The sequence below is a fragment of the Manacus candei genome, unplaced genomic scaffold (assembly GCF_025592945.1).
Source record: "Manacus candei isolate 608988 ecotype Guabito, Panama unplaced genomic scaffold, ASM2559294v1 h1tg000008l, whole genome shotgun sequence".
Lineage (NCBI taxonomy): Eukaryota > Metazoa > Chordata > Aves > Passeriformes > Pipridae > Manacus > Manacus candei.
In genome coordinates, this window is record NW_026138056.1 from 26,385,656 (window position 1) to 26,399,921 (window position 14,266).

Genomic DNA, 14,266 nt, shown 5'->3' on the forward strand with positions numbered 1-14,266 from the left:
GAATAATGTCCTGGTTCCAGCCAGGAGACCGTTAATTTTTGCAGTACTTAGATGGGGGCATGGCTAGGACCCAGAAGTTATTCTACACCACCTCATATCATTGCCAGGGGTGAGGAGAAGCAATTCTCTTCCAGGGAGAACAGGGTCCCTTCCAGTAGCATGGCAGAGGGAGAGGTTGGATATTGTCTGTTGTCGAGGGCTTTCCGTGTGAGTCCTTCATTTCTTACACCCTCTGTCATTAGCACTGTTGCTGTTACAGTTAGTTTTCTTATCTCATTGCTGTTTCCAGTAAATTGTTCCTATCTCAATCTGTGATCTTTACCTTTTGTGCCTCTAATTCTCCTCTCCAATCCATCACAGGGGAGGGGGAGCGAGCAAGCAGCTCATGGTTTGGAGAGTCTCAATGGGAGCACTAAACTGGTAAGTACCATTCCTAAACCACAACATCAAGTTACTACTAAGAAGTGCAGGGTGGTAAGCAAAGAAATTAATAACCCAGCCTAGACAACAAACACAAAGGTAAGGTGGTTCACTGGTACCTTCTGGATCAGAGTCGAAGGGAGAAACCAATGCCAAAGCAGTATGTAAAGCTTCTATTTCGAAGAGATGAAGACTCTCAAAGAAGTGCAAGTAAAAGGCATAATTTAAGCTTGTAATTATTTGAAGAGAAGACAAAGAAGAGAAAGATGGGCTGCAGTAAGATGAATGTACGGAAGGAACAAAAAAGAGAAGGAGGGATGCGTATATTGGTGCAGAGTTGTATCTCCCGGACCCAGAAACTGCCTCGGACACCATCTAATTTTACAAGATAAGTTACATGCATGCCCACATTCAAGAGGGCAAGAGTGAAACCTTGATGGCAATGCTACGATTCTGGCTGAAGAGCTTCATTTTCCCCCTCCCATACCTGAAAGCCTTGAATCCTTGCCAAATACTCCAGTTGTTTTGAAGGCTGCACTGTAGAACAGGGGGAAGCAGGAGATACTCCTTTTAGACCTATGGCTTCAGCAGTTGGGGACGTTCCATTCATGAGAAGTTCCCTGGCAATCGTAGCCGTGCTATTTGTTGTAGGAGATATGCTGAAGAAAGAGCTGGAAGTCTGGCTCATTTCTTTGGACGACAAATAGCTTACAGTGGTACCAGGGGCTGATTTGTTGCGGCTTGCTTCCATCTCTTGATAAACATCAGGAGAGAGATGGAGTATTCCCTTTGGTGCTGAAAATAAAACCAAAGATCATTCTTATTACTCTAAAATGGGTTTGACACATGTATAATTTTCATTAATACATTTTACAGTGAAAAACATAGTAAGAATTTAGAAGCAATACCTTTCTTTTCGCAGTAACTGTAAATGAAATGGCATAATTTATTTAGAAACAAAGCAGATCTGAAGCGCCCCTCTTTTTCCTCTTCCCCAATTCTTTTTTAAAAAGTTCAAATTTGTATTTTAACACTGTAGCTAGCACAGAATACACAACCTGAACAATGTTTCGAGACCTACAAACCATGAGGAACAGATCTTACTTCAAAATAGTAGCACAATCACTATTTACCCTACATTTTTCTACCTCCTTTCTGATACAGTAATCTAGGCTGTTTTTTCACAAATAATTGAAATTAGTCTGTATAAGCACCATTGCCACCAGAAGTAGTTTTAGTTTTCTCTCCCACCAACAGCTGCTGTTTGTATTCTCCTGCTGCTCTGTTGCTTATGCCAGCACCAGCACCTGTAGGACCATGTAGGGATGTTCATGAGAATGAGCTGTTGGAGGCAGAAGGGCAGGGTGGTTTCTTGCAGTAGCAGCTCTGCCTGATGTGCTGGCTTAAAGTGTTTGCTGAATTACTAGGGCAGCCTGTGGTTAAAAACCTTTAAGCTGCCCTGCAACCACATTGTTACTGTGCTAATGACTGATGTGACTGACTGCTCTGCAGTGAAGAGGAATTTATTTATTTATTTATTTAGCTCTATATAGGGCATCCTATAGTTTGCAAATAGCTCCTTGCCTTTGAGAATGTTTAAACTGAAAAAGAAAAGCATGTATGCGCCATCATTGATATCGACAGGAGTTACAATGAAAATTAAAAAGATATAAATTTATTTATGTGAATTACTTTTAAATATTTCCAGTGATATGTAAATTAGGAACAATGTGTCTACATTTCTAAATTTTAATACATTTTTAGAAAATATCTCAACCTAAACTTGTTTGGAAACATGAGTACATACTTGATCAGTTTTGCTGATATTCCTGTGCCTGGAAATGTGCAGAATTAAGTATGAAGTTTGCTAGTTTTCTTATACAATGAAGCATTTGTTGGAAACACAACTAACCAATTAGCTGATACAAGAGGAAGACTTTTTTCTTATTACTAATACATCATAAAATGAGCTTGAAATGTGTAATTTCTTATTAAGAACATACTTTAATCTTCTAGCATATATCTGAAAATAACATGAGTGAACCTGAGCCATATGGCATTTCATTCTAGGGATAATAAACCTGTTTGTTACCTGATTTAGTAATCCCAAGAGAAATCAAAGGGTTCAATGGTTAATTCACTTGCAGCACATATTAAATTAATTTCAGAATGTAGAATAAATTCAAAGAAGAGAAGGAAATTAATTTCCAGTACCTAGAAAGGATTCCTCTAATACTAGTAGCGCAAGTAGTACTTTTAAATAAAATGTCTACCACAAGGAGAAGACTCAGAAAACATTACCTGTAATTAATGTCCTCATTTTCAACTATACGGTGAAAATGGAAGTTCCTCACTGCCGACTCAGCAAACTGCTTACAGGTGAATCTTTTAATTGATTTACTTGCACATTTGGCTTTTAAATTCATATTGCTTTCAGAAATCTGGAACATCTGCTTATACCATTCACAAAGACATATCTGTTATTCACCTGATTGCTCTCCCCACCTACCTCTGTAGGGCTGGGGAGCTTGGTTGGACCCTGAACTCTAAGAGTGTTTTACCCAGTTTAGAACTGGCTCCAAAGCCAGTACACTGAACTCCAGAGCTGAACTCTAGAGCTAAACACAAATCCAAGACAATTGTACTCAGAAATATGGAGGACAGGATCCCTAAAATTTCTTTTTCTCCATCTGGGACAATTTAGAATATAATATTATAGATAAACAACTGTATAAATACACAGTATTATTTTATTGCACATAATCATTATATGATAAGACAGATTTTATACTCTTTTCTGATGCTATAGCCTCCAAGGCCCACCACTGCTCATATTTTTAAATAGTCTTACACAAGATATGACATTAGTGAAAATAAAAAAAAAGGATAATACAGATCTTGATATCTGATGTTAGCTTACAAAACCAAACAGCAACAATAATACTAAGTGGCAGATGTTCACCACCTCCTAAGAACTGCCCACTGTAAATCTGATTTCCCACAAATATTTCAGAAACAGAAATGAAAACTGAACAAAAGATAAAAGTCTACTTGTTTAGAAATAACATAATATTAGCCCCCCCAATCAATTTTAGAAAAACATAGTACAATATTAACTTCAAAAAAGTTTAAAGAAGTTTAAAATCAAATCCAGTGCTGCAGATGTCTGTTCCATTGATGTAATATTACTTAAAACAAACATTTTACATGCTTTCTCAGCCATTTCACTGTTTTTACATGATCCACCCAAATATCTAACTGCTGTCTGGAACAATGGTTTGGAATACTTCCAGATTACTAAGCTTTCTAAATGTTAAAATAACTAATATGCAGCATATGATGAATAAAAAGATATTGAGCCGAGCACAGCAAATGCTCCTAAAGTACTGACTTTAATGGTGATGTTAAATTAATAATAGTACTTTTACACTTTGCAACACCTTACTGTTAAAGACTTCAAAGTGCTTTATAAGCAATAATGAATTCAAATCATACGTTGGCTCTGAGAGGCAGATATTATATTAACATCATTGATTATCTCTGGAAACAAAGTAATGTAATATTCTAGACATTACATTAATATAGTTGCAAGATATTAACTTTTTATATTCAGGACCTATGTTTCATGAAGCTTCTTACAAACTTGTTTTAAAAAGCCAATAAAAACTTGGTCTCTTCGAAAACTTCTATCAAAAAAATATTAATTGTAATTAATTTTCTATTTTTAATATATTACTGAGGATTTTTTAACTATCATTTCTCACTGTTGTATGCTTACTTCAACTCGATTGTATCGTAGGAGAGTGTATAAATATATTTAGTTGCAGCAATAAAGTTATAACATGACAAGGAGTACAACAACAATAGAGGATTAAGTGCAAGAACAAAAGAACTCTTCAGAAATTATCTCAATGAGTCTTCTAACAATCAGTTGATTAAAAAACATGGGAGAAAAAAATACTATCCTCTAACACCTTTATGCATAGCAGGAGAACATCTCCAGGTGAGTGTTTTCATCCTCTTGTCAGTTTTCAGCAAAAAAAAAAAAAAAAAATTGGACTTTTCTGCCCACTAAATATTTATCCCAAACTAACTTCACCATATTCCAAAGGTAGAATTGTAATTACTAGGAGTCACAGGATCTGTAATAGACCAACAACATTGTACCTTCTGCTGGACATTAATTTAGAGGTAGATTCATGAAACATGTTAAAACAATTTCCATTTATATTATTTAAACCTGTGGGCAAATGTGCTACAAAAATACACAGGCTAGCTATGCAACGTAATTACTAACATTTGAAAAGCATGTCCTATTCATTGTTGGCTGTAATTGTTAGCAGTCTCTCACAATCTTCTGAAGTCTATGAAAACACACCAAAGACTTCTCTTACCTAAGAACAAATTTCTTCATCTTCCACTGTCTACTTTTGCTGTCAGTACTAGATAACTGCAACACAGTTTAGACTCCAAAGCAAATGTATGATTAACATACAAAATGGCTCAACTATCTTTCATAAGCCTTCCCCCGGAAATGTAATCTCAGTGCTTTACACCTTTTTTCATAGCAGCCATAGCAGAGGTGGTCTTCAAAAGTTCTGTTTGAGTGGTGTTATTTTTATCACTTATCCTTTCTCTGTAGTGTCCCCTTGGCTGGGAAAACAGGGGGACCTTTCTACAAAAGGGTCCTCCACTGTCTGGAATTCATGGAAAACAAAACTAACCATCAGAGGAACTTTCTGCATGGGGAATGGGGTGAGGAAGGAGAACAACTGACAATATTACCAAATGAGCCTCAGTGTAATAAATAAGACTGCAAAAAAATGGAATTTGCTGATACGGGGACAGTGACAAGTTACCCCACCATGATGGGCTACTAGATTAAGAAAAGTTCAGAGTGATGACAGTGTGCCCTGCATGTTCACAGGTATTAGTGTCTACACGGGTACCACTGGTGACTCATTTCTAATTTTCTGTTTCTGTCAGGAAGACCAGAAAACATCAGAAGTTGAGATTTCAGTTCTATCATTCAGCTCCACAAGATGGTCTATAGAATCAGGCTTGTGTTGTCAATCTGCACATACATATATATTTGTCTGCATTAATTTTCTCTTTTCTACTTGATCAAGTATCACGGGGATACATTTCTTCTGCCTTCGTTCAATAACTTCCCCTGGTTCAAGGTCACTCATTGACTTTTCATGTTTATGAACACTCGGTATATGTGGCCTAAACCACAACTTTATTCTTGCTTAGAGAATATAATTTTCTCTCTAGGCTCTTGCTTATATATATATAGTTGTTCATGTGTCAGAAGCAGTGTCAACTGGTATATGACTTCCCTCGACACTGCTGAAGAGCACATGTTCTTCCCTGCACTACACTGAGTGACATGGTGCATCAGCATGAAGGAGTGCTTTCATGTCTTGTGTAATGAGGCAGAGTAAAACATGATATAATTCTGTATGTGACACACTCATAAATTAAGTTTAGCACCCTGGTATTTAAAATAACCCTTCACTGGATGAAGGAAAGACTGTTCATAAAGAAATAATCAGTATTTTTGGAACTCAATAAAATATTCAATGGAAAATCATCAAAAAGCTCTTTCAGATTATGCTACCTGTATTCACATTGAATAAAGCCTTCTTATAATGTGCTACTTAAAGTACAGGGTAAAATCTTGTAGTAAGGCAATAAGAAGGAAAGCTTAGAACCAGATCTCATCCTGACTTCACAATTTTGTAAATTAAAATGGACAAGAACTTAAGAGGCATGGAGGACACTCACATGCAATAATTATTCCTTAGAACTGGCAGGTTCTCAACATGCCCTAGAATATGGTCCATTACAAATCCACTGACAGCAAAAGAGAGAATTTACAAAACCAAGTAACTACTTCAATAACAGGACTGAAAAATGTAAATACTGTAATAAAAAGATATTATCGTTTTATACTCACTCACTGTAAAAGCCTATTTATATACTAGAATATTTTCAAATTTTATTAGCTCAGTAGGAACTCAGAAAAGGTCAGTCAAACAATTGAAGAGGCAAATAGTATGGCCATTACGTTCTCAGCAATTGTCTACACACAATCTTGGCTTGAAATACCAGATGCAATCATTACCTACTTAACATAGCTATCCGTGGTATTTCTAAGTCACCAGCTACTCCAATATTCAGACATGAAAAAATGTTTTGTCATTACACAATGTCATTCAATCAAAAGATCTTTTCTACATGACCCTAAACAAACCAATGTTATATAAAGCCACTCATTAAAATACTAGTTTATTTAACCTTAAAATAACCATGACACTGAAGTAAATACTATTTAGTTCTCCATGAAGTCAGGTTGTGATATCTTTAATTTCACTGGACTATTTTCTGTACAGCCAAAACAGAAATTGCATTATTGAAGAAGACTTAAATTGTATAAATTTCTGCAACATTTGGCACTTAATTCTTGTGAGAAAAGTCTTTTGAATTCTCCCACAGCTTTACTCCTGCTTGGAAACATAAGATTTTGGTAAAAGTAAAACCTAGTGTTTGCAGTGGGTGATTTCCACAGGATATTCTATGAAATATTTCAAGACAGATGAAACATCTACACTGTAAGCTTCACGTAGTAATTTCTGCATCACATTTTTCCAACAATATGTCAGTGTACCACTTAACCAAAGACTAAGACGAAGCAGGTTCAGAAAAGAACCAATCTAAATGCAGAAGGGGGGACAGTTATTCTTATCAGTAAAGAGGATCAGCAAATTTGGAGCAGGAGCAAATCAAATTAATGAGCTGGTAGATCAAGCTGCTTGTAAAAGCTGCAAGAAAGTGATGTTTGTGGGGATAAAGCAATTAGGAGAGTGCCTAAGTGCAACTGCAGGTGACCTGTGCAGGCAAGACTACTATTCATTAACCAATTAGGAGGGGAATGAGAATGGTGATGATGATGAAAACAAAGGCATGACCCACACGAAGAAGAGATGAAAGAATGAGCAAGTCTACTAGACAAGGAGAGAGAGGCTGCTGAAGCTAAGAAGGTCAAGGGGGCCATCAACAAGCACAGCATAGGTATGAGTGAAGATGAAATCAGAGGAGGAGAAAGCGATGGGGGAGTGGAAGTCATAGGGACAAGACGTTTGATGTAAAGGAAAGGGAATGGAGGAGAGAGTGGAGAATTAAGTCTTGGTTCTGACAGCAATAAAGTCTCAGTTCAGGCAATTCAATTTTTCAAGGACATCATTATCCCAGACTAAGGGTGAGGTACATGGTGGGTTCCAGATTGGGAGGAAGGGCACAGGCAAAAGAGAAAAGACTTTAGAAAAGTGAAAGTATTTAGAGGAACACTGTATTCAGGTGAATTATGTGATCCTGCTCCATTTGGTCAGCTGAAGACAGAAAACCAAATGCAGATCATTTGCAGAACTACATAATTAAATTTGAATTTGAGAGTTAACATCAAAAATGAGCTCTGCATTTCTACATCACATGCATATTTTTTCAAAGGAATAGGCTAAAAACGTTGAATAAATGTAATTCATATTGGAATTTTAGGGGACTGGGAAAACAAAAAGAAATTATCTGAAATCATCTCTACCCACAGACCTGGCTATCTACTGTCATGGTGGCTGTTCCCTCTTTATACATTTTATACATCAAAAGTTTAATGGTTAAGCAGTCTCCTAGAAAGCTGACTCGAGTTCCTTCTCAGCCTGTGGGCATCCAAATCACAAGCCTCCCAGCCCAAGTGTATGTTCCCTACATAGGCAAAATCTATACTACTCAAGAACCAGGCAGCAGGTTGTTTGCAACAATTTTCTTTAATCTGTATCTAAAATATGCACAATATCTGTAAACTAGACAGAGAACACCAGAATACACCTCTGCATCTTCATTCACAAGAGCTTTAATCAACAGACAAACTACAGAGCCATGATTCCTTTAGATCGGTCCTTCCCTGTGGATTTCTTGCATTTTAATAGCATCTGATTTTTCCTTTTTTGTCTGCAAATCATATTAAATACACATCTCCCAAAGGTGGCTGCCATTATCCCGATTACTCTGCACCCCCTAAGTACTCTCCTTCTGCTAAATAGAAGGAAACAGATAAATCTAAGTCTCCCAATGTTCTGGCCATATGCTTAAAACACTAGGCACTTTATAAATACACACTAAACTCAGTAAAGAGAGCACCTCTGAAGATGCAAAACTTGCAAGACTTCAAACACCTAACTGAGCATCTCAAAAGGGGAAACATGGGAAAAGGAAGAGGACCACTGTGGTTGTCATCTTACACTCCAGAGTTGTGCTCAAATCCCATTCACACACAAAACCACTAACTTGGCTCATCAGTAGTTCTAAAAACAGGAAGTAAAAAAACCCACATTCTCCGTTTTGTTAATATGAGGTGGTTTTTAATATTAGGTGGCTTAGAAGTTTTTTCAACTATTTCCAAAAATACATGCAAGTTGCATTTAATTGGTTTTATGCTGGATAAAATTATTCTCATCATTAGATGAAACTGAAAAATAATAAATCAATTATTAATAATGGCAAATACAACATGGATTTCCCAGTTTCAGTAATTCAGGGAAGAAACAAAATTGGAGAAATCTCCTTTGTTTCTAAATTTAATTTTCCCTTCAGTTAGAAAGAAAACTTGATTAGAAAATTAGCACATCAACTTAGCAGTTACAAAGGCAAGGTATTTTTCAAACATAACCAGCTGTGGTAAGAGACTCTAGATAAGGTTGTGAGACAGACAGAGTGCAGACAAGTGGTTCAGCTGATGAAATTGCCCCAGTGATGGTATAATGTTCACCTGACTGTTTGCTAAAAAAACCCTCCCAAAACAGAACAAAAACCACCAAAATCAACAGATGGAAAACTACCCTTCTGTGCCCTGTGTTTCATCAAATAAGTGGTGTTGTCAATACCTTTTACTGTGGTTTCTATTCAGAATGCCAAATAATTCAGCAAATGTTTAGTGATGTATCAGTCTACCTCCTAGCAAGAATGCATTATAATTGACAATGTTTAGTAAGTTTGGAAGCAATTCAAAAGCCAAGTCCAATGCAACAGCAGTACTTAGAGAGTAAAAATGCATATGATCCACTGCAAATCACCTTTGAAATATACCCAAAAGAATTACATATTTCAGCAAGATATAACACACATAAATTCCAATTAAAAATGTCTGAATTACAAAACAAAAACTTTATTCCCAAACTGTAGATTTCCATTACTATTCATGGAAATACAGGAGTATTAAATTATCTACTGGAAGTTTTCACCAAAATCCCCAGTTGAAAAATAAACATATAGAGGACTATAAAAATGTCTTTATAAAACTAGTGAGAGCTAGAACTACAAAGTTCACATGAATTCTGTTTCCTTCAAAACGAAGATGCATTAGTATGTAAAATTTCATAAATACATGATTTATATTCTGTTTATTTTCTCCCAAAAGCTAATGAAGAAACAACTGAGTAAGAATCTGAATGCTACCATACAATTAGGGTTTACAATACCACCACATATTTTTGTATTTTTTATATTTCTTATATCCTTGATCTATTATTGAAGTAGATTTTTAAAAATACTAAAATAGATTTGATTTACAGAAAAATCTCAGATTTTCTCATCACAAACTTAAGAAACTCTTCAGAATATCTATTTGCTTTTTTATCTCCTTTTTTATTTTTTTTATTTTTTTTGTCACTAAGAACAGTTGTATGAGATCAAGTATCTTTGTTCCTTAGGAGATCATCTGCTCCTGCTGTTCATTTACCATCTGAAATCATAATCATCTGTTGGTGACAATCTAATCATCTTCACAGTAACTAATTTTGATGTCACAAACAAATGGCTATGATTTCAGGTGGTAAAGTAACAGCAGGAGCAGATGCACTCTGAAGAACAAAGACTAAAGTCATGCACAAATCCCTAGTAATAAAATGTTAGGCAAGAAAAACAAAGAGTCTGTCCTTCACAGAGAGGTAGGATTGCCCTGAATGCATTCTTTTTAATTAACAGTTTTTCAGTACTTACTTTGTGACTCCCAAAATTGTTGGAAATAGGTAAGGGAAAAACTATACTATAAAAAATCGAGGGTAGGAAACATATAAAAACAGTTATGGTAATTTTTTTCCTTGTCATAAATATGATATTAAAAAGTACTATTATTTTTTACTTTTATTTTTATATTGTTCTTCATAGCTTATCTACAGCTTCTCTAGAACACATACCATAGGATTTGTGTGATTACCCCATCCAGAAACATAAAATGAAAATATGTTCCCATGAAAATGCACTTTGCATTAGGATTGTTTATTTGTTTCATGTTTTGCTTTTGTTGATAACTGCTTAAGTCAAATCCAGAGAGATAAATGAGCATTCTGTTTACAGTAAACATCTTCTGTATGGGCTAAAAATGCTTCTGGTCTGCTCATAGTCTCTCAAAGTCTCTTCCAGAAGCATCAGGAAAAAAACTCAGTGAACATTCTTGCCATTTCACACGTAGAAAATGTCTAAGATATCCCAAAACAAGAAACAAATAGATTCATGCTTCATCTTTCTTTAAAATTGTGAAATGAAGAGGAAAGGTAAAGAAGTGAACCTGTGGGAAGAAGCTTTGCCGGTGAGTAGGAGGGACAGAAGTGAGGTTTGCCACAAGGATAACTGCAAAAGTAACATGATAGAGGGGAGCAGGAGAAGTTAATTTTCAAGAATATTTAATAGGGAATACTAAATATATATTGAGTGAGTAATTAGGAGGATACAGACTGTGGGGTTATTTCTCAGCAAAAACAAACTACATAATAACAGTGCAATGAAATCTGTTCTTCAACTGTACTAAAATATAGAACTGTTATGATTTTTGATTTTGTTGTACTAAAGTATACAACTTCCCTTTACTATTCCAGTTTTATTTGACTCAGATGAAAACAGTGCATTATGTGTACAAAGAAAGGGTATCTGTCTGCAAAAGTGTGGAACTTGTTTGGAACTGCCTTAAACCCTGCACATCACAGGTGCAGGAGACATCATGCATGTAAGTGATTTCTTTTATTCAAAATGAGAAGACACTTCTACTTTCCTCAGTTCTCCTCAACCACAAAGCTCTGAAGTTATCTTGGTCTCAGGGGCTTAGGGGAAGATCAGTGGGTGTGCACAGGGAAAACTCTTAATACTAGCTCTTCTTCAGGATTTTTTATGTATTCCCTATTTGGGAAACTAACACATCATACTCTACTAGAAGCAGAGAAGGCAAAGTGTTCATACGTAAACATGTACTGGCAGACCATTCCCATACAAAACATTAGCACCATTTATATAAGTAAACATGTCTGGAAAACTAGTGAGAAATGTCAAGTAGTACTGCATAGGTCTTCTCCAAATGCAGGAATCCTCTGACCTCAGTCACATCCTGAACAACAGGCCTCTTCATAGAGCCATTCAGTACAAAGGTATCAACTGAACTTACTGGTTAACTAAAAAAGATAGAAAAATACTCTGTATATTTGCTACTGTTAAGCTGTAAATTTTAAAGAAAATAACCTAGAAGAGAAAGGCCTCTCAGGAGGTGAAGAGTTAAAAAAATCAGTGAAAAAAAAGTATATCCCTACTGACAACACTTCGGGTTCAAACTGCTCCTATTTTGCAAGAAGATAGTACAGTCTCATTGAAATAATAAATGATACTGAAATAATCTATTCAACATCTTTGTTGGTGACATGGACAGTGGGATCAAGCGCACCCTCAGCAAATTTGCTGATGACACTGAGCTGTATGACACGCTGGAGGGAAGGGATGCCACCCAGAGGGACCTTGACAGACTTGAGATGTGGGTCCATGTAAACATCATTAAGTTCAACACATTAAAGTGCAAGGTCCTGCACCTGGGTCATGGTGATCCCAGGCACACCTACAGGTTGGGCAGAGAACTGGTTGAGAACAGCCCTGTGGAGAAAGACTTGAGGTGATGGTTGATGAAAAACTCGACACAAGTTGGCAGTGTGTGCTCGCAGCCCAGAAAGCCAACTGTGTCCTGGGCTTCATCAAAACCAGCATGGCCAGTGGGCCAAGGGAGTGATTCTACCCCTCTACTCCGCTCTTCTGAGATCCCACCTGGACTACTGCATCAAGCTCTGGGGTCCCCAACACAAGAAGGACATGGAACTTCTGGAGCAAGTCCAGAGGAGGGTCGTGAAGCTAGTAAGAGGACTGGAGCACCTCCCCTATGAAGACAGGCTGAGAAAGTTGGGGCTGTTCAGTCTGGGGAAGAAAAGGTTGCTTGGAGACCTCATAGCAACCTTCCAGTATCTGAAGGGGGCCTATAGGGAAGCTGGAGAGGGACTCTTCGTCAGGAACTGTAGTGACAGGACATGGGTACAAATTGAAAGAGGGGAAATATAGGTTAGATATCAGGAAGAAATTCTTTACTGTGAGGGTAGTGAGACACTGGAACGGGTTGCCCAGGAAGGTTGTGGATGCTCCAACCCTGACAGTATTCAAAACCAGGTTGGATAAGGCCTTGAGCAATCTGGTCTAGTGGGAGGTAACCCTGCACATAGCAGGTTGGGACTTCAGGATGATCTTTAAGGTCCATTCCAACCCCTTACCATTCTATGACTCTATGATACACTTTAATCACCTGATTATTATTAATGTCGCCTCTAGATTAGAACTCTCAAGAAAGGGGTTAAGAGATTAAGCACAGTGGTTTCTGAACAGCACTGTTAGAAATAAATGTTCTGTATTTACTGACATGCTAGCTACAACTCCTTTGAATTCCAATTTACTTTTAGATCAGAAGAATGGAAATGCAGGCATTGTGCATTATAAAAGCATCCCAGAATGAAAACCTCTTTCTGTACTGTGGCCTGTGGTGGCTGCAAAAAGTTCTGTGAGCATGTCAATCTCTGAAAAATAAGTTAGTTGGTCAGCACAGGTTTAAAACATAATTTTGTTGATCTTGTCTCCTGTTGAATGAGTTTGCCTTTGTGTTCTCCTTCTAGATTTGGATTTATACATATAACTGTCAAAGTTGTCTTGTCGGATGAAGCCTGAGAAAGGGATTGATTTTTCTCTTTGGTGTAGCAGATGATTGTGGTGTCATCTATAAATATCTTTGCTACAAGACACTGAAAGTATAGAAGAGAAAAGTCAGAGATCTTATTCTGCTGTATCAAACTCTAATATGTTAACATTTGAAGATATTAACATTTAAAGATATTTCACAGGCCTTGACTTAGAGATTTTGACAAGACAAACAGAAGTCATCTACAAGTATGGATATAGGTTGATGAAAGAGCTGTAAGGAAGCAATTAATAAGAAGTCTTAGATCTTGTAGAATACTTCCTTTCAGGGAAACGCAATGGTATGTGGTGAATCCAAGATCACTTTAAATATTAGCAAACTGTTGTGTAAGTTGAGGCACAAATAAGTCCTCCGGTCTTGTGTCTAGGAAGACCACATATATACTGAAATACCTTAAAACCTACTTTTAGGACCATGTCTTTCAGATGTGCATAGGCAAAAAATAGAAGGTAGCTCATGTGTGTATCCATCTCTAGTACAATCCTTAGCTGAGGGAGATAATGTTTGGGACTCTTAAGTTCAAAACTATACACAGTCCTAGAGAAAAATCCAGGGCTCATGAAAAAGTGAAGGAAGTACTATTTATATTATCTATGCCACTTTAAAGGTAAAAATCTAGCTATAAAGTTACCAAGTTCTATCCTACTCTTTACCTGTTGCAGTGAAACTCAATTCAGTCTTCACCAACAAGGTTTCTTGGGCCTTTGTGTCTCTTCCTTCTCTCAAGGAAGAGAGAAA

General features: G+C 36.8%; 1 protein-coding gene across 4 annotated transcripts in view; it reads right to left on the reverse strand.

Annotated features, from left to right (window-relative positions):
- Nucleotides 1-14,266, reverse strand: part of STAU2 (staufen double-stranded RNA binding protein 2) — a 170,519-nt gene that overhangs the window by 84,236 nt on the left and 72,017 nt on the right. For all 4 annotated transcript variants that reach the window (XM_051768593.1, XM_051768602.1, XM_051768611.1 and 1 more), the window contains one exon: nucleotides 908-1,215. In XM_051768593.1, coding sequence (XP_051624553.1) covers nucleotides 908-1,215 — 308 coding nt within the window. The remainder of the gene's footprint in view (nucleotides 1-907; nucleotides 1,216-14,266) is intronic.